General features: G+C 43.6%; 2 protein-coding genes across 4 annotated transcripts in view; one reads left to right on the top strand and one right to left on the bottom strand.

The window, feature by feature from the left end:
• NUFIP1 (nuclear FMR1 interacting protein 1) overlaps positions 1 to 5,894 on the bottom strand; it is a 53,575-nt gene extending 47,681 nt beyond the window's left edge. The window contains exon 1 of the mRNA XM_024230973.3: positions 5,447 to 5,894. Within this exon, the coding sequence (XP_024086741.3) occupies positions 5,447 to 5,858 (412 nt within the window). The 5' untranslated portion in view covers positions 5,859 to 5,894. The remainder of the gene's footprint in view (positions 1 to 5,446) is intronic.
• A 92-nt stretch (positions 5,895 to 5,986) lies between these two features.
• GPALPP1 (GPALPP motifs containing 1) overlaps positions 5,987 to 20,895 on the top strand; it is a 44,642-nt gene continuing 29,733 nt past the window's right edge. For 2 of the 3 annotated variants that reach the window (XM_054528684.2, XM_009248627.4), the window contains exon 1: positions 6,026 to 6,165. In XM_054528684.2, coding sequence (XP_054384659.2) covers positions 6,078 to 6,165 — 88 coding nt within the window. In that variant the 5' untranslated portion in view covers positions 6,026 to 6,077. 3 annotated transcript variants of the gene reach the window in all.

Below are 20,895 nucleotides of genomic sequence, written 5' to 3' on the forward strand. Positions count from 1 at the left end.
TTTGGGGGGGAAGATGGAGTTTCACTCTTGTTGCCCAGCCTAGAGTGCAGTGGCACAATCTTGGCTCACTGCAACCTCTGCTTCCCAGGTTCAAGCGATTCTCCTGCCTCAGCCTCCCGAGTAGCTGGGATTACAGGCATGTGCCACCATGCTCAGGTAATTTTTGTATTTTTTAGTAGAGACAGGGTTTCACCATGTTGGCCAGGCTGGTCTCGAACTCCTGACCTCAAGTGATCCACCTGCCTCGGCCTCCCAAAGTGCTGGGATTACAGGCGTGAGCCACCGCACCTGGCCCCCACCGTCTCAAAAAAAAAAAAAAGGTTCAGGGAGGGGCTGGCATGATGGCTCACGTCTATAATTCCAACACTTGGGGAAGCCAAGGTGGGCAGACCACTTGAGCCCAGGCGTTTGAGATCAGCCTGAGCAGCCTGGTGAAACTCTGTCTCTACAAAAAATACAAAAATTAGCCAAGCTTGGTGGTGTGTGGGCCTGTAGTCCCAGCTACTTGTGAGACTGAGATGGGAGAATCACTTGAGCCCAGCAGGTTGAGGCTGCAGTGAGCCATATATGTGCCACTGCACTCCAGCCTGGGCCACAGAACAAGACCCTGTCTCAAAAAGTAATAATAATAAAGGATGAGTTTGACCTTCTCCCACTGTCTCTCACCATGTGATGCCTTTCTTGATGTCACAATGCAGCAAAAAGGTCCTCAACAGCCCCTGATCTTGGACTTCACCTCCGGAACTATGAGCCAAATAAATTTCTGTTCATTATATATTACCCAACAGGTCATACTCTGTTATGGCAGCACAACAGGGACTAAGACAGCTTCCTAGAGACCTTCCATGAGATTCTAATTTATTTTCTTACCCTACCCTTCCCCCATACCTTTCACATACTCTGCTTCAGTCACACCAGAACCCTGCAATCTCCAGAACTTGCCTTGTACTGACACCTCTTTCTCTACCTAGGAAATATCTCTTCCCAAATTCTATACATCTCCTAAGACACTTCTTCCAAACGCTTTTCCCAATTTCCTCTACATTCTGAAATCAGCTATTATATGCCTCTATCATCAGTCACACTGTATTTTGATTCATACTTATAACATATCTCATCTGACTTAGCCAAGTCTGTATTTCCAGCATCTGCCATACAATAAACACTAACTGTTTGGGCCAGGTGTGATGGTTCATTCCTGTATTCCCAGTGCTTTGGGAGGCCAAGGCAGGCAGATCACTTGAGGTCAGGAGCTCGAGACCAGCCTGGTCAACATGGTGAAACCCAGTCTCTACCAAAGATACAAAAAATTAGCCAGGTGTGGTAGTGCGTGCCTATAGTCCCAGCTACTCAGGAGGCTGAGGCAGAAGGATCCCTTGAACCCAGGAGGTGGAGGTTGCAGTGAGCCGAGATGGTGCCACTGCACTCCAGCCTGGGTGACAGAGAGAGACTCTATTTAAAAAAATAAATAAATAAAATAAAATAAAAATAAATAAAACACTAATTGTTTGGATTCAGTTTAATGCAGAACTGAATTTTATGCAAAGTTGGAGAATGGTTTTAAGTGAACAATCTTGTAGCTTGAAATATGATCTATATGTGTCAACACCCAAATTTATAGCTCCAGCCACAAATCTCCCCTGAAAGTACAGACTAATAGCTAAAAGCCTATTCAATATCTCTACCTGACACAAATATATTCCAACTTTAATTCCTGGACTTCCTTCCAAATCTGCTCCATCCACATTCTTACCCATCTCAATTAATAGCAACTCCATCCTTCCAATTGTTTGGCAAAAAAACTTTAAATTATCCTTCTCTCCTCTTTATCTTGCATCCCATATATCCTACCTTTCAGTAAATCATGCAGTCCCCACCTTTAAGGTATAAAAGCACACCTCATTTCACTGCACTTTGTTTTACACAGCTTTTTGCAAGCTAAGGGTCTGTGGCAACCCTACATCAAGCAGGTCTATCAGCACCATTTTTCCAACAACAATGTGCTGTCTCTGTGTCACATTTTGGTGATTCTCGAAATATTTCAAACTTTTTCATTTTTATTACATCTGTTATACTGATCTGTGATCAGTGATCTTTGATGCTACTACTGTAATTGTTTTGAGACACCATGAATCATGGCCATATAAGATGGTGAACTTTATAAATGCTGTGTATGTTCTAATTGCTCTACCAACCGGTGGTTCTCCTCTCCCTCTCCTCAGGCCTCCCTATCCTCTGAGACACAATATTCAAAAGTAGGCCAATTAATAACCCTATCATGGTCTCTAAGTGTTCAAGCAAAAGGAAGAGTCGCATGTCTCTCATTTTAAATCGAAAGCCAGAAATGATTAAGCTTAGTGAGGAAGACATGTTGAAAGCTGATACAAACCAAAAGCCAGGCCTCTTGTGCCAAACGGCTAGCCAAGTTGTGAATGCAACTACTGAGAAAGGGTCTCACTCTGTCAGCCAGGCCGGAATATAAAGGTGCAGTCATAGCTCATTGCGGCCTCAAACTCCTGGGCTCAAGGCATCCTCCTGCTCTGGCCTCCTGAAGTGCTGGGATTACAGCTGTGAGCCACCGTGTCTGGCTGAAAATTCTTGAAAGAAATTCACAGTGATTCATAGACAGTGATTCCTCCAATGGATCTGAGCAAAGTAGATTAAAAACCTTCTAGAAAGGAGGTTTTGATTCACTATTCAAGACACCATTAAGAACATTCATGATTTATGGAAGGAGGTCAAAAGATCAACATTAACAGGAGTTTGAAAGAAGAAAATTCCAACCCTCATAGATGATTTTGAGGAGTTCAAGACTTCAGTGGAGGAAGTCACCTCAGATGTAGTAGAAACAGCAAGAGAACTAGAATTAGAAGTGGAGGGGCCAGGCGCAGTGGCTCACGCCTATAATCCCAACACTTTGGGAGGCTGAGGTGGGTGGATCACGAGATCAGGCAATCGAGACCATACTGGCTAACATGGTGAAACCCCATCACTACTAAAAATACAAAAAAATCAGCCAGGCGTGGTGGTGGGCGCCTGTAGTCCCAGCTGCTAGGGAGGCTGAGGCAGGAGAATGGCATGAACCTGGGAGGCGGAGCTTGCAATCAGCCAAGATCGCGCCACTGCACTCCAGCCTGGGCAACAGAGCAAGACTCCATCTCGAAAAAAAAAAAAAAAAAAGAAGTGGAGCCACAAGATGTGACTGATTTGCTGCAATCTCATGGTAAAACTTTAATGGATGAGGAGTGGCTTCTTATGGATGAGGAAAGAAAGTGCTTTTTTGAGAAGGAATCTACTCCTGGTGAAGATGCTGTGAACACTGTTGAAATGACAACAAAGGATTTATAATATTATATAAACTTAGTTGATAAAGTAGCCTCGACTTCCTGGGCTCAAGGAATCCTCCTGCCTCAGCCTCTCACGCATCTGGGACCACAGGCATGCCACCATGCCTGGCTAATTTTTTTTTTTTTTGTAGCTGGGGGTCTCACTTTGTTGCCCAGGCAGGTCTCAAACTCCTGGGCTCAAGCAATCCTCTTGCCTCTGCCTCTCAAAGTGCTAAGATTAGGCTGGGTGCAGTGGCTCATGCTTGTAATCCCAGCACTTTCGAAGGCCAAGGTGGACGGATCACTTGAGGTCAGGAGTTCGAGATCAGCCTGGCCAACATGGTGAAACCTTGTCTCGGGACAAGCTACTCGGGAGGCTGAGGCAGGACAATCACCTCAACCTGGGAGGTGGAGGTTGCAGTGAGCCAAGATCACGCCATTGCACTCCAGCCTGAGCAACAGAGACTCTGTCTCAACAAATTAAAAAAATAAATAAATAAAGTGTCGAGATTATAGGTGTGAGCTACCCTGCTCAGCCTAAAGTATTTTTTAATCAAGGTATGTAAGTTGTTTTTTAAGACATAATGGTATTGCACACTTACTAGACTATGGTATAATGTAAAAATACCTTTTTTGCTCCATATGATCTGCAGGAAAACATAACTTTTACATGCACTGGAAAACCAAAAAAAAAAATTGTGTGACTTGCTTTACTGCAGTGGTCTGTAACTGAACCCATAAGAGTTCCAAGGTATCCCTAGATCTAGAATCCGACTACTTCTCACCATCCCTTGGGCTTCACCCTGGTCCAAGTCTCCAATATCTCTTGTTTAGAAAAGTAACTACAATAGCTTCCTAAGCAGTTTCCCTTTCAGTCAGTTCCCACCAACAGACACATTAATCCTCTTAAAACGTAAATCAGATCATGTCAATCTCCTGTACTACCCACCTCACAACAGTAAAAGTCAAAGTCCCACGATCTACAAAGACATACCAGGTCTTACCCTCTTCCTCCATCTTCTACAATTACATACTCCAGACTCAGTCCTCTGTAGCCACACTGGTTCCCATTCTGATGTACAGCTTCTAAGCCTCAAGACCTTTGCACTTGCAGTTCCTTCTGCCTGTACCCGTATTCTCCCAGTTGTATGCATGGCTGTGATCCCTCACCTCCCTGAAGTCTTCGCTTATATGTCACCTTCCTTATGACTAACAATGACATTTAAAACTGCACTACCTGGCCGGGCGTGGTGGCTCATGCCTGTAATCCCAACACTTTGGGAGGCTGAGGCGGGCGGATGCCTGAGCTCAGGAGTTTGAGACAGGCTTGGCCAACACGGGGCAACCCCCTCTCTACTAAAAATATAAATTAGCCAAGTGTGGTGGCGCGGGCCTGTAGTCCCAGCTACTCGGGAGTTTGAGGCATGAGAATTGCTTGAACTCAGGAGGCAGAGGTTGCAGTGAGCCTCTCTGCAGAGACTGCACAGGCTGGAGTGAAGTAGATCGCGCTACTCTTCACTCCAGCCTGGGCGACAGAGCGACACTCTGTCTCCAAAAAAAAAGAAAACAAGAAAACCCTGCACTACTTACCATTCTTCTTTGTTTTATCTCTCTCCACGGCACTCATAACCTTCTAATGCACAATATTTTATTTTGCTTATTGTCTGTCTTCCTACACGAGAGATATTAAGGTCCATAATATTTTTTGTATGTTCTGCTCACTGCTATATACCCAGATTCTGGTACATAGTCGGAATTCAATAAATAACTGCTAAATGGAATTAACAGGCAACAGGAAAACATTCTAGTCAGACATATTTTGAGAACAAAGGATTTACAATATTATATAAACTTAGTTAATACAGCAGCCTCGACTTCCTGGGCTCAAGGAATCCTCCTGCCTCAGCTTCCCATGCATCTGGGACCACAGGCATGCCACCATGCCTGGCTAATTTTATTTTTTTTGTAGAGACGGGGGTCTCACTTTGTTTTGAGATACTAATGACCAGACTCCAAGAGTGCAGAGGCAAGGCAGCGTGGAAAGAGGAAACGGAGAAAGGGGAGAGGAAAGAACGGGGGAAAAAGGTAAAGGGGTCGACTCACGTGGAAAAATAGCCTACCTGAAGGGGTGAAGGACTTCTGATGCCGAGGAAACCTATCAGAAGACTGTCTCCAATACCACGATGTGGAAGCATGGAAATTCCAAGGCTGGCCGCTGGGTTGAGGCTGAGAATCAAGGGGGGACTGGGCGTCGAAGGGGGGTTGCGCCCCAGGAAGAATCTGGGCGTCGAAGGGAGGCGGAGCCCCGGGGAGAGACTGGGCCTCCATGGGGGGCTGCGACTCAGAGGAAGGCTTTGACCCGGCTGCGGGAAGCGAGGACGTAAGCGGTGGTGGCGGTGGCGGCAGCATTGCCCAGAACATCCAGCTGTCCCGCGGCGGGGCAGGGTCGCTCAGGGGCCCTAACCCAGGAGTCAGCTCGGGAGACGCACGCCACCCGGTAGGAGTCGCGAAATCACTAGTCGGCTCAGCCATACCACCTGCCGGGTCCAGAGTCTAGCACGCGACTGTGGAGCAAGCATTAGGCGTCACTTCCTTTACCGTGAGCTACGCAGCTCAGCCAACCACAGGCTTTACGTCATTGGTCGGCGCCGGGAAACCTGCCATTCTTCGCTGCTGATCGCGGGATTCTTTTTGGATAGGTTTGACGTTCGTGGATAGACACATATCTGTGACCAGTGTCCGCCACCGCGGATGGCAAGAGACCTGATCGGACCGGCCCTGCCGCCCGGCTTCAAGGCCCGCGGAACAGCGGAGGACGAAGAGCGGGACCCGAGCCCTGGTAAGCGGCGACGTCTCCGCTGCCCACCAGGCCCATCTACCCCCTCCCTGGCCGGGCCCTGCTCGCTGAAGAAAGTCGGAGGCCTAGGAGGGCGGAGGAATGGGAAGTGGGCGCGGCCCGACCCGAGAGAACTTTTCTCTTCCCAAACAGTAGCAGGGGGGAGGAGGCTGGGGGACCCTCCTAGAAACGAGCTTTGGCATGGTTTGGCTTCGTGATGACAATACATTCTCATTTAGCCTTAATATGAGCTGCACGCTGCCCTAACTGACTGATACCCATTCAGTCATTTAAGCCGTATAAGAAAAAAACTATTTTCCCATGTTGCAAATGGGTACGCCCAAGCCCATGTCAGTGTCTAGATCATACTGCTAGCAAGTGATGGAGCGCGACTTAGAAGGAAGCGGTTCTCCTAACCTCTGTGCCATATTGCCTTCTGATTACAAGAACCTTGCAGATCCTGTTCTCTCCAGCCCCCGACCTGCCTTCCTAGCCTCTCATTCTGTTATTGCATCTGACAGTTGCTGCGCAGTTCCTTAACGCTCTAGGCTTCTGGGCTTCCTCTGGTTGCATTTCTAAACATAACTGACAAACTTCTCCCCATCTTTCAAGGCCCAACTTAAATGTCCCACCAATAAAACCTTTCCAGATTCCCCGAAGCATTGTCATGCCGTTCTTTTTGCCCTCGGGTTTTTTCCTAATTACATTGCATATTTAGTACACTGTATTTGAATAATTTGTGGACATAATCTGTCTCCACCATTGCACTATGGTCTTCTACCTGAACAGGCAACAGGCACTTGGTCTATACGAAACGAATGCTTCTCGGATTCCGACATGCATACCTATCTGCTTTAATGTTTGTTCACATTTGTAGACTAGCACCGACAACCCAGTTGGAGAAGAGTAAAGCTGAAAGAGTAACCCTGCCATTTCTGAATCTAATTTTTCTTCCTGGTCTACCCGGAGGCTATGTTTCTACTACAGGCCCCTTTCCAATCTAATTTCTGTCATAACCACTTTAAAAATTATGCTTTCCAGCTGGGCGAGGTGGCACAAGCCTGTAATCTCAGCACTTTGAGAGGCCGAGACGGGGCGGATCACTTGAACTCGGGAGTTCGAGACCAGCCTGGCCAACGTGTTGAAACCCCATCTCTACTAAAAATACAAAAATTGGCCGGACGTGGTGGCAGGCGCCTGTAATCCCAGCTGCTCTGGAGGCTGAGGCAGGAGAATCGCTTGAACCCAAGAGGCGGAGGTTGCAGTGAGCCGAGAGTGCCACTGTGCTCCAGCCTGGGCGACGGAACGAGAGTTAGTCTCAAAAAATAAATAAATAAAAGTAAATATGAAAAATTATGCTTTCCTTCCTGTAGGAGATAGCTTTAAAAAAATAAAATAAGGCCAGGTGTGGTGGCTCACGCCTGTGAACGCAGCGCTTTGGGAGGCCGAGGTGGGCGGATCACGAGTTTAGGAGTTCGAGACCAGCCTGGCCAACATGGTGAAACACCCATCTCTACTAGAAACACAAAAATTAGCTGGGCGTGGTGGCACGCGCCTATAATCCCAGCTACTCAAGAGGCTGAGGCAGGAGAATCGCTTGAACCCAGGAGGTGGGTGTTGCAATGAGCTGAGATCGTGCCATTGCACTCCAGCCTGGGCAACAGAGCGAGACTCCGTCCCCAAAAAAATTAATTAATTAATTAAAAAATAATGATTTTATTTTAGCAAGAAAGGTTCCATTCGACCAACGTTGATGAAAGGTGTGGTTAACCAATTTAGCTTGTTGGGTTCCTATGTGTGTGTTGTTTCTGGTTCACCATATTCCCTGATTTTATTTTATTTTTTATTTCATTTTATTTTATTTATTTATTTATTTGTTTTTGAGCCGGAGTCTCACTCTGTCGCCCAGGCTGGCGTGCAGTGGTGCAATCTCAGCTCACTGCCACCTCCACCTCCCGGGTTCAAGCAATTCTCCTGCCTCAGCCTCCTGAGTAGTTGAGATTACAGGCACATGCCACTGCGCCCGACTTAATTTTGTATTTTTAGTAGAGACCGGGTTTCCCCATGTTGGCCAGGCTGGTCTCCAACTCCCAACTTCAGGCGATCTGCCCACCTCAGCTTCCCAAAGTGCTGGGATGATAGGCGCGAGCCGCTGCACCCGGCCCATATTCCCTGATTTTAAACCAACACAGGATTTGCAGATAAGCAACCACCATCTCCTGCATAGATAATTCTGTTATGGTTTGCTTCCATCATTCTACCAGCTTTTATGTCAAGTACATCTTTGTCTACTCTCTTCTGTTTGTTTCTTTTGTGTGTTCGTTCTCCACTCCCCCCAGCACTTAAGGCTGTGCATGTGTAATGTGTATATTGCCCTCTACTTGAAGGAGTTGTATTACAACCTGCCTGGCACATAAAAGATTCTTGGGGCCAGGCATGGTGGCTCACGCCTGTAATCCCAGCACTTTGGGAGGCCGAGGCGGGCAGATCACCTTAGGTCAGGAGGATCACGAGGTCGAGAGATCGAGACCATTCTGGCCAACATGGTGAAACCCTGTCTCTACTAAAAATACAAAAATTAGCCAGGCATGGTGGCACGTACCTGTAGTCCCAGCTACTTGGGATGCTGAGGCAGAAGAATTGCTTGAACCTGGAAGGTGGAGGTTGCAGTGAGCCGAGATTGTGCCACTGCATTCCAGCCTGGCGGCAGAGTGAGACTGCGTCTCAAAAAAAAAAAAAAGAAAAAGAAAGATTCTTCGTATATATTTGTTGAATGACTTCTCTTCGTCAAGCACAATATCTTACATGTAGTGTGTCATTTTTAACACATAATCTCCCCTGCTATAATTCCATTCCCTTCATAAACGCCTAGATGGCTGAACCTAAAACAGTTGCCAAAAAATCTTCCTATATCATTTTTATTTCATCTATCTGGATTTTTAAGAAGTTTGCCAGTACCAATGGCCTTCACATCCACTATATCACACCATAGAAGCTACACTTAGACCATCTTCCAGTTATTACCTGCATCACCACCCCTCCTACAACCAAAGGGTAACTGCTTTCTTGATTTATAACATCACAGATTCGTTTTGCACGTTTTCTCTTTTGCAACTGGCTTCCTATCTTGGTACTACATTACTTTGTGAGATTCATTCATGTAGATTAGCATTATTATAGATTGTTGAAGTTCATAATCTGGTCTTTAAACAAATAGAATTATTATAGGTTGTTTCTTTACATTGCTATATAGTCATCCATTGGATGAATGTTCAGCAATTTATCCATTTTACATTGGATGGACATTTGAGTAATTTCCATTTGGAGGCTGTTATAAAATGTGCTGCTATGCATTGTAGTATATGTCTTATGGTAGATACTCCCAGCTTCCAAAGTCACCAAAGTTCTTGGCATGTATGAGAATTCTAGTTGTTCCACATTCTAATACTTAGTTTTTCTCTTTTAAATCCGGTGGTTTGTAGCAATATCTCATGGTAGTTTTAATTTGTATTTCCCTGGTGACAAATGAAATTGACCACCTTTTCATGTGTTATTTGACCGTATGAATACATGCTGTGTTCAGTCTTTTGCTTGTTTTTCCATTGAGTTGTCTGTCTTCATATTGATTTATAGAGTTCTTTTTATAGTCTGGATATGAGTCATTTTCCAGATAGGTGTATCAGAATGTCTTCTCTAATTCTGTGGTTGTTTTTTCACTCATGTTGGTATGTTTTGATTAACATAAGTTTTTAATTTTAATATATTCTGACTTTTCATTTTTTTCTTTTATGGTAGAATTTTTTGCATCCTATTTAAGCTATCTTTGCCCACCCCAAGGTTATAAAGCTGTTCTGTGTTTTCTTCTAAAAGCAGTATTCTTTCAGCTTTCACATTTATATTTGCAATTCATCTGGAATTGATGTTTGTTTGTGGTGTGAGATAGGGATGAAAATTTTTTGCCCCTGTAAGGGTATCCTGGCACCATTTATTGAACAGACCATCCTTTCTCCACTATCACCTTCCTTATAAATCAGGCAACCATATATATGCATCTAGTTTTTTTTCTTGTTTATTCTGGTAAAATATACACATCTGTCATATTAACCATTTGTAAGCATATAGTTCAGTGGCACTTAGGTACAGTCACATCATTGTGTGGTCATCACCACCATCCATCTCTAGAACTATTTTCATCTTGCAAAACTGAAACCTATATACATTAAACAATAACTCCCCGTTCTCCCCTCTGACCCAGTTCCTGGTAACTACCATCTACTTTCTTTTTCTGTTAATTGGACTATTTTAGGTACTTCATTTAATGGAATCATACAGTATTTGTCCTTTGGTTACTGGCTTATTTCACTTAGCATAATTTTTTCAAGTTTCACTTATTGTAGCACATTAGAATTTCTTTTTAAGACTCAACAATATTCCGTGTATGTATATACTGTATAGACTACATTTTGTTTATTCATCTATTGCTGGACCCTTGGGTTGCTATGTATGCTATTGTGAATAATGCTGTTATGAACATGGGTGTACAAATAATCTGTTCAAGTCCCTGCTTTCATTTCTTTTGGTCGTATACCCAGAAATGGGATTGCTGGACCATGTGGTAATTCTACAACATTTTGAGAGGCCAGGCACAGTGACTCACACCTGTAATCCCAGCACTTTGGGAGGCCAAGGCAGGTCACGTCACCTGAGGTCAAGAGGTCAAGACCAGCGTGGCCAACATGGTGAAACCTCATCTCTACTGAAAATACAAAAATTAGCCAGGCGTGGTGGATTACCCAGAGATCTTGTTAAGATGCCAACTCTGATTCAGGTGATCTGGGACCTGTAGTCCCAGCTACTGGGGAGGCTGAGGCATGAGAATCACTTGTACCTGGGAGGTAGAGGTTGCAGTGAGCCGAGATCACGCCACTGCACTCCAGCCTGGGTGACAGCAAGACTCCGTCTCAAAAAAAACAAAAAAATTTGAGGAACTAGCATACTGTTGTCTACAGCAGCTGCACCATTTTACATTACCACTAGCACTGTACAAGGGTCTCAGTTTCTCCACATCCTCCCAGTGCTTGTTAATTTCTGTTTGTCTTTGTTTTTTTTTTTTTAAATAATAGTCATCCTAATGGGTGTGAAGTGGTATCTCATTGCTTTGATTTGCATTTCCTTAAGGATTAGTGATGTTGAGCACCTTTTCATATGCTTATTGGCTTGTGCATCTAGGTTTAAGAAACTTGGGTCAGGCATGGTGGTTTACGCTTGTAATTCCAGCACTTTGGGAAGCTGAGGCAGGCATTCTTGAACCCATGAGTTCAAGACCAGCCTGGGCAATGTGGGAAAACCCCAACTCTACAAAAAATACAGGTAGTGCATGCCTGTAGTCCCAGCTACTTGGGAGGCTGAGGTGGGAGGATCGCATGAGCCCAGGAGTTGGAGGTTGTAGTAAGCTACAATCATGCCACGCACTCCAGCCTGGGTGATAAAGTGAGACCCTGTCTCAAAAGAAAAAAAAAAAAGAGAGAGAAAGAAACTTGAATTTAGAGTCTAATTTCTAAAAAAAAAAATGCTCTCTCGTGGCCGGGCACAGTGGCTCACGCCTATAATCCCAGCACTTTGGGAGGCCAAGGCGGGCGGATCACCTGAGGTCAGGAGTTCGAGACCAGCCTCAACATGGAGAAACCTCGTCTCTACTAAAAAATTACAAAAATTAGCCGGGTGTGGTGGTGTATGCCTGTAATCCCAGCTACTCGGGAGGCTGAGGCAGGAGAATTGAATTACCTGGTCTTCTCTGTTCCTGCTGCCTACCATGTCCCATCCTACCTTAAAGTCTTCATACATGTTGTTCCCTCGGTTTGAGTGCTCCCTCCCATCCCTTAGTTTCGTTCATTTTGCTAGTTTTCAGAGCTCAGTACAAAACTTAATCTTGGGATTCAGGTGTTATGGGCCTCCTCACGTGATAAATATAAAGTCACACAGTTTTCCAAAATACATGGTTTTCTTAATAAAAGTATTCTTGAAATTATTTATTCATGGTTTTTTGTTGTTGCTGTTGATTTAGGGTCATTGTTCAGAGTATCACATCATATATATCATTAGATAATTAGAAATGTGAGGCATTGGAGAGAGAGCTTTTTTTTTTTTTTGAGACGGAGTTTTGCTCTTGTTGCCCAGGCTGGAGTACAATAGCATGATCTCGGCTCACCGCAACCTCTGCCTCCTGGGTTCAAGCTATTCTCCTGCCTCAGCCTCCTAAGTAGCTGGGATACAGGCATGCACCACCACACCCAACTAATTTTGTATTTTTAGTAGAGAGGGAGTTTCTCCATATTGGTCAGGCGGGTCTTGAACTCCTGACCTCAGGTGATCCCGCCTTGGCCTCCCAAAGTGCTGGGATTACAGGCGTGAGCCACTGCACCCAGACGCAAGCCCCTATCTTTAAACACACACACCCCTTCTCTTCTTTAGGTTTCTGTGATACCATACTCCCCTCATTTTTGTCTTCTGTTTGGGCAGCTCCTCTTCATCTCGAATAGTTTATCTTCGATTAAACCTTCAGGTGTTAAAGATTCTGAAAGCTGACTCCTAAGCCCTCTTTTTTTTTTTATACCCTATTCTCTCTTTTAAGTGATGATATTCCCACCCATGGGCTGAAGGTTTTTATATAAGAACTTAGATGCTTATCTAACATCTTTGTTTAATGATTCCCAATGAGAGTTCCTATCAGAATCTTTAAAAAAGGATATGAACTTCTAAAAAAAATCTTTCAATGTTCTAGCCAGTCTCTTCTTTCCTCCCCTGACAGGATTTTAATGTATTCCAAGTTCAGGAGCAAAGACAAAATTACCCCCTCAGTCCCTGGGACTGTCCCAGTTTCAGCAGTAAAAATCCCACATCCCAAGAAGCCCTTCAATCCCAAGCAAACCAGCGCAATTGGTCACCCTATTTCTGTCTTCTGTAGCAGTGCCGCTTAAACTTGAACATGTACATGGATTACCCAGAGATCTTGTTAAGATGCCAACTCTGATCAGGTGATCTGGGTGAGGCCTGAGATTCTGCATTTCTGACAAGCTCCCAGCTGCTGCTGCTACTGCTGGTCCTGCTGGTGCCAAGACCACAGTGTTTGTGGTGAGGGATGGGAGCACACGTGGCTTTCTCTATCTGTAGTTACTGTGCTGGATTGTTTGCTGGTTTGCCCCACTAAACCATGAGGAAAGGAATCACGTCCTAAGCCTCTGTAATCCCCAATATAGCAGGGTACCCAGCACAAACTGGGTACTCAGTAGATTCCTTTTGGCCAAGTAGAGGACAGAGTAAAAATTCCTGGTCAGGCGCAGTGGCTCGTGCCTATAATCCCAGCACTTTGGGAGGCTAAGGTGGAAGCATCGCTTGAGCCCAGGACTTCAAGAACAGCCTAGGCAACATAGTAAGACCTCATCTCTACTAAAAATTTAAAAATTAGCCAGGCATGGTAGCATGCACATGCAGTCTCAACTACTCAGGGGGCTGAGGCAAGAGGATTGCTTGAGCCCAGGAGTTTGAGGTTGCGGTGAGCTGTGATCACACCCCTGCACTCCAGCCTGAGTGTTAGAACAAGACCTTGTCTCAAAAAAAAAAAATTCCTTAAGAGGGGCCCAGGATTTATGGGGGTTGGGGAAGCCAGGACCTGCATGAATGCAGCTAACCATAATCCTGTATATGGAGTCTGGAAGAAACCTAATGGCTGGCTGGGAAGGAGATTATTTTTTTTTTTTTTTTAAACAGCGTCTCACTGTCATCCAGGCTGGAGTGCAGTGGCACGATCTCAGCTTACTGCAACCTCTGCCTCCTGGTTCAAGTGATTCTCCTGCTTCAGCCTCCTGACTAGCTGAAATTACGGGGATGTACCATCACACCTGGCTAATTTTTGTATTTTTAGTAGAGATGGGGTTTCACCATGTTGGCCAGACTGGTCTCGAACTCCTGGGCTCAAGTGATCCATCCGCCTCAGCCTCCCAAAGTGCTGGGATTACAGGTGTGAGCCACTGTGCCCAGCCTCTTTTTTTTTTTTTTTTTTTCAGTTTTTAAAAATTGTGATAAAATACACATAACATGAAATGTACCGTCTTAACCATCTTTAAATGTACAGTTCAGTGGCATTAAATACATTCAGATGACTGAGCAACTATTACCACCATATCCACATCTCTTTTCATCTTGTAAAACAGAAACTCTGTACTCATTAAGTAATAACTCCTCATTCCCCCCTCCAGCTCCTGACAAGCACCATTCTACTTTCTGTCTCTATGAATTTGACTACTCTAAGTACATCATTTTAGTGGAATCATACAGTATTTGTCTTTTTTTTTTTTTGGACTGGCTTATTTCACTTAGCATAATGTCCTTAAGGTTCATGCATGTGGTAGCAGGTGTCAGGATTACCTTCAAGTGAAGATTTCTGAATCCAGTCTGTTATCTGCCCTGTGTTCCTCACACTCTGCTGTCCCAGAAAGATCTGACAAGCATGACCAGAGTAAAGAGGAGTGAGGGAGCACACAGGTCTGAGATGGAACAAGTTAACTTCATTTGAATACTCTGAAAATTGACTGCTGGGAAATGTCCCCCGAAGTCATGTCATTAGAAACCTTGGGGTACAAATATTTTCTCAAGAGCGGTCCACACACTCCATATGCTGTTCTATGGAAGCTGAGTGGAGCCTTGGCCATTTTGACTCTAACTCCAGTCTACTATCTACAGTGACCTTCACCTCCACTAATTTCACCTACATTTTAAGCTGGAGTAGGGAGTCTACCCTACTCCAGCTCCAAAAACTCAAATTCAAATCTCATTCTCAGCAAGAACCCGTTATTCATTCATTGTTCTCACTCAAGTTACTCCCATTTCATTTGCTTTTTATTTTTGTTTTTTAACCTCATTGAGCCTTCCGTCCCTAAGTACTTCTATCCCTAAGTACTTCCATCTGAGAGGAGTGCTTACATCCCTACTCCTGTTAGACTCCATGGTCCATCCATTCATCCACTCTCTTGCTGGTGCTCTCAACTGCTTTATCCCATTGGGTATTCTGCCAAACCCATCTAACAAAAGCCCAGCCCTGGATCAGTGCAAGTGTTTACCCCTTATGAGCCTACAGCCAGGCTGCCTAATGCTACTAGAAGAAACCTCATGCCTCCACAAGCTAATGCTGCTAAAAGATAGCCTGTTCCCTAACTGGTCCATAGGTCTGTCCAGTAATCCTCACAGGCTTCACCTCCCTCCTCTTCCCCAATCTGCAACCTTGGCTTTTTAAAACTTTCCCTTTCTTTCTAAAACTTTTATTTTTCTGTCTACTTCATTGAACAAGTAGATGCCATCATAAGAGAACTTCCTCAATTTTCTGTTACTATATCTAAAAACTTTCCTAAATCCATGCCAAGCTTTTTGTCTGCCCTTTGGTAACAATGGAAGAGGTATACTGCTTCCTTCTAAAGCTAATCCTTCCATTTTTACTCTGACTGCCTTCCCTGTCCTTAGGGCCGCCTGCCCTTAGCATTTAACCAAAACATTCAACTCTTTCCCATCTTTGAAGAAAACTCTACTTCATATCCCCCTCTAACTGCCTCTTTTTCTTTCTCACTGTCTCTGGGTCTTCCATTTTCTCCTTAACCCATTGCATTTCTGCCCTCACCAGTGCACTGAGACCCTCACCAATTCAAGGCTCCCTTTTCAGTCCCAGCCTTCCTTGACCTCACAGCAACATTTGGCCCCTCTTTCTATGCTCTCTTGGTTCCAACCATCCTGAACACCTTTCAGTTTTCTAAATGTGATGACTCTTTTGCTTTCAGGCTTTTGCAGATGCTTTTCTTTCTGCCTGGACTACTCTTCCTCCAGTCCCCACCTTCTTTGCCCAGCTAACTCAGGTCCCACCCCTACATCACTGCTTCTAGGAAACATTCTTTGATGTTAACTACCTACTGCCTGTAAAAGATGGGTCGGGTGCCCCTTCTTTATATTTGCATGACTTAACCATGTCATGGGGTCAGCAAACTTTTCTTATAAAGGACCAGATAGTAAATACAGTTGACCCTGTAGATCTGCAGGTTCTGAGTCTTCAGATTCAACCAACTCTAGATTGAAAGTACAATATTCAAGGGAAGTGGAACCAAGGCCATAGCCACAGATTTTGGTAGTTGCAAACTGGGGAGTTGGTCCTGGAACCAATCTCCCGAGAATACTGAGGGACAGCTGTACTTTTGACTTTTCAGGTCAGTAGGCAAAATCAAGATTATTGTGAAAGTATGTGTACAACAAGAAGGAAGCAAACTTCACAAAATTTTATTGTTGCAATCTAAAACATAATACCATATAATTTTTTTGTAATACAGGTCTACTAATGAGAAGAATAGAATTGGTTTTGGAGGAGTAACATTTCATTTCATCGGGGTTCAAGTTAGCGTTCCTAGTCATCAAAATCAGTTGTGGATGTTCATCTGTTAATGCTGATCTGGAATGAGATTTTATGTATTATACTGAGTTCATTTTTTTATATGCATAATTCTGTGTGATATGAAAAGGGAAATAAGTGAAATATAAGGAAGGCATAACTCCTGTTCTCATGGAATTTATAATCTGTTTGGAAAATTATCATTGCAATAGGAGAGCCTCCTTAATGACGACAAGCATCACTGCTTTAGGAGAGATATGGAATAGTTCATTACATGTTCCCAAAATAATTTTTTGAGATTATTCATAGTTCAGAAGGATATCTATAAAAAAGTGAAGCCAGACATGTCCTTACTTTTATTAGGAGGTCTGTATTGTGGCGTATACTGACTGACACTTTTAATATTCTTCTCTTTTTTCTTAAGACAGAGTCTCGCTCTGTCACCAGACTGGAGTGCAGTGGCGTGATCTTGGCTCACAGCAACCTCCGCCTCCCGGGTTCAAGTGATTCTCCTGCCTCAGCCTCCCGAGTAGCTGGGACTACAAGCATGTGCCACCACGCCCGGCTAATTTTTGTATTTTTAGTAGAGATGGGGTTTCACCATGTTGGCCAGGATGGTCTTGATCTCTTGACCTCATGATCCACCTGCCTTGTCCTCCCAAAGTTCTGGGATTACAGGCATGAGCCACTGCGCCTGGCCCCTTTTTTCTTTTTTATATCGCCATCTCAGTATTCTGTCATTTCATGATGAAATAGTTGTTTATTTTGAACAACTCAAATAGAAATTAATGGTACTATGTGCTGAATGTTACTTTTTTATACTATTTTTCCTGTGATTATTTTTAGAAGGCCAGGTTTTCTTAGATGAGTTTTATCTTCATCTGCTTGTTATCTTTTTAAAAAATGTATATCCCATTTGTTTCTTTAAAAATCCAAGGCAACTTTTTAGTTGTAATAGCACCAGGTGTGGTGGCTCATGCCTATAATCCCAGTGCTTTGGGAGGCCAAGGCAGGAAGATCACTTGAGGCCAAGAGTTCAAGACCAAGCTGGACAACATAGTGAGACCCTGGTCTCAAAAAAATAAATAAAATTTAAAAATTATTTCTGCATGGTGGCAAACACCTGTAGTCCTAGCCATGCAGGAAGCTGAGATGGGAGGATCGCTTGAGGCCAGGAGTTCAAGGTTACAGTGAGCCATGATCACTGCTTTCTAAGCCAGGCAACAGAGCAAGACCCCATCACTAAATAAATAAATGAGTGAATGAATACATAAATAAATAAAAGGTATGTATGTATGTTATAATACCAAGAACAGCACATATTTAGACCATATTACACATCTAATTGCTTAAAATATATAAAAGAATAATAAAATTTTTTCTTGATACAAACTTATCCAAAATTGGCCAATAGTATACAATTGATAAATTACATTGATAGCAGTCACATATAAGAAGAGAAAGAAGCAGAAGAGGAAAAAACATATCTTCCCTCTTTAATGTACTTAGAATCAAGAAGATGAAAAGAGCCAATCACTCCTATGGGGTCACACATGAGGTTAGAGGTCACATAGAGTCTCTATTTATAATTGGGGAACACTTACATACTAAGACATTAAGTCTTCAGTAAACCCTAAACAGCAGTTGGAGATAGGAATCCCATCCATGATGCTTGATGTTTTCCTTTTTGCTGTAATGCAGAATGCCTTAGAGTTATTCTTTTCTAAGGCATGTTATGTGCCTGTTCTATAGTAATGCACCAAGAGAGATAGGAAAAATTTTTTTGAAATAGGCCAACGATTCCAAAACTAGCCTTAGTTTCTCCCCTGAGCTTTACACTGTAATAATGTTTGGCTGTGTCCCCACCCAAATCTCATCTTGAATTATAGTTTCCATAATCCCTACATGTTGTGGGAGGGACCCGGTGGGAGGTAACTGAATCATGGTGGTGGTTACCCTCATGCTGTTCTCGTGATAGAGAGTGAGTTCTCATGAGATCTGATAGTTTTGTAAGGGGCTTTTCCCCCTTTCTGTCAGCACTTCTCCTTCCTCCTGCCATGTGAAGAAGGATGTGTTTGCTTCCCCTTCCACCATAATTGTAAGTTTACTGAGGCCTCCACAACCATGCTGAACTGTGGCTCAATTAAACCTCTTTCCTTTATAAATTACTCAGTCTCAGGTATTTCTTCATAGCAGCATGAGAACGGACTTATACACCCTATACACCCTAGTATGCCCAAGTACCACTGATAGCACCACCTAAATTTTTAAGGCTGTACGAAACTTAAAATGTGAAGAACAAACTCTCAACTCTCCCCTCCCAGCCTATTTTCTTCCCAGCCTTCCCCATATTAGAGAATAGCATTGCCATTCACCTGCCTAGCTAGTCAGGCACAAAACCTAAGACCTATGCTTGGTTCCTTTTTTTTTCTTCTCACCTCTAACATCCAAACAATTAGCAGTCCTCTTTGCCCTTACATCAGAGTATGTTGCAAATCAAACCTTTTTTTTTTTCTTTTTTTTTTTTTTAAATGGAATATTGCTCTGTCGCCCAGGCTGGAGTGCAATGGCATGATCTCGGCTCACTGCAACCTCCACTGCCGGGATTCAAGCAATTCACCTGCCTCAGCCTCCCGAGTAGCTGGGATTACAGACGCACGCCACCACGCCCAGCTAATTTTGTATTTTTAGTAGAGACAGGGTTTCACCATGTTGCCCAGGCTGGTCCCGAACTCCTGACCTCGGGTGATCTGCCCACCTTGGCCTCCCAAAGTGCTGGGATTACAGGCGTGAGCCACCACACCTGGCCCAAACCATTTTTTATCAGCTTTCTAATGCATATCCCCTATTGCTGATCTCTCTTGTCTATTGTCCACAAGCAGACAGTTTTTTGTTTGGTTGGTAATTCATATCATGTCTGTCCTGACCCACAACCTCCCAATGACTGCCTGTTGTAATTAAAATCCAAACTCCTGCTGGATGTGGTGGTGCATGCCTGTAGTCCCAGGTACTCAGGAAGCTGAGGCAAGAGGATCGCTTGAGTCCAGGAGTTCTGGGCTATAGTGCACTATGCAATCTGGTGTACACACTAAGTTCAACATCAGTATGGTGACCTCCAGGAGTGAAGGACCACCAGATTGCCCTAAGGAGGGGTGAACCAGCCCAGGTCGGAAACAAAGCATGTGAAAACTCTCGTGCTGATCAGCAGTGGGATGGCACCTGTGAATAGCCACTGTACTTCAACCTGGACAACATAGTGAGATCTTGCCTCTTAGGGAAAGGGAACAGAAAAGGGAAAGGGAAAGGGAAAGAGAAGTCCAAACTCCTTATTGTAGCCTGTACTAGCATTTATTGAGCACTTGCTATATGCCAAAGACTTTGTTAGGTGCTTTGCATATATTAACTGATGTAATCTTCACAACAGTCCTGTGAGGTTGAAACTATTATTAATCTCATTTTACAAAGCAAGAGTATAAAAGGAAGGTTAAGTAACTTATCCAAATCACACAGCTAGTAAGTGGCCAACCTGGAATTCAAAGCACAGAGTCTGACTCCAAAGCAAGAGTCTGGCCCCTTTATACCATCCAACTTGATCTCATCATTTTGCTTTTCTTTAGCCACACTGGCCTTTTTGTCCCTCAAGCACATCAGGCTTGGTCCCTGCATAGGAGTTTTGCACTGGCTGTTCCTCTGTCATCTCATCATTTAAGTCTCCATTCAAATGTCTTTTTCTCAGAGAGATTTTTGCCTTACCACTGTCTTTAAAATTGCCCTCCCATATATACAGTGTCACCTTTTTCCTATTTTCATAGCAGCATTTACATTATCTGAATTGATCTTAATTCTTTTAATGTTTGTTTCTCTAGAAGTATTTACTTAATAACTGTTGTTGGATGGATGGTTGCTGACTGTTGAGTATTGGCTAGTATAATGGTTAAGGATATAGGCTTTGAAATCAGACTCCTGAGTTCATATCCCAGTCCCACTATTTAGTTGTATGAAGTTAGGCAAGTCATTTAACAATTCTTGGCCTCAGTTTCTTCATATGTAAAATAGAAATAATACCTCCCTTATAGGATTGTTATCAGAATTAAATAGAATAATGTGTATGTCTCTTAAAACAATTCATAACACCTAAGAACCCAAACCATGTTATTTGTTTTTTATTTATTACACCTAAGTTTTTGTAATAACAAATATTACTATTACTATAATATTGAATGAATGGCATACCCAGAATACTCTTAGGAAAATCATATTTCCAGGCCCTCCTCCAGGCCAACTGGATTAGAATACCTGAGAAAAGAGCC

Source organism: Pongo abelii, chromosome 14 (genome assembly GCF_028885655.2).
Source record: "Pongo abelii isolate AG06213 chromosome 14, NHGRI_mPonAbe1-v2.0_pri, whole genome shotgun sequence".
In the NCBI taxonomy this organism is placed as follows: Eukaryota; Metazoa; Chordata; class Mammalia; order Primates; family Hominidae; genus Pongo; species Pongo abelii.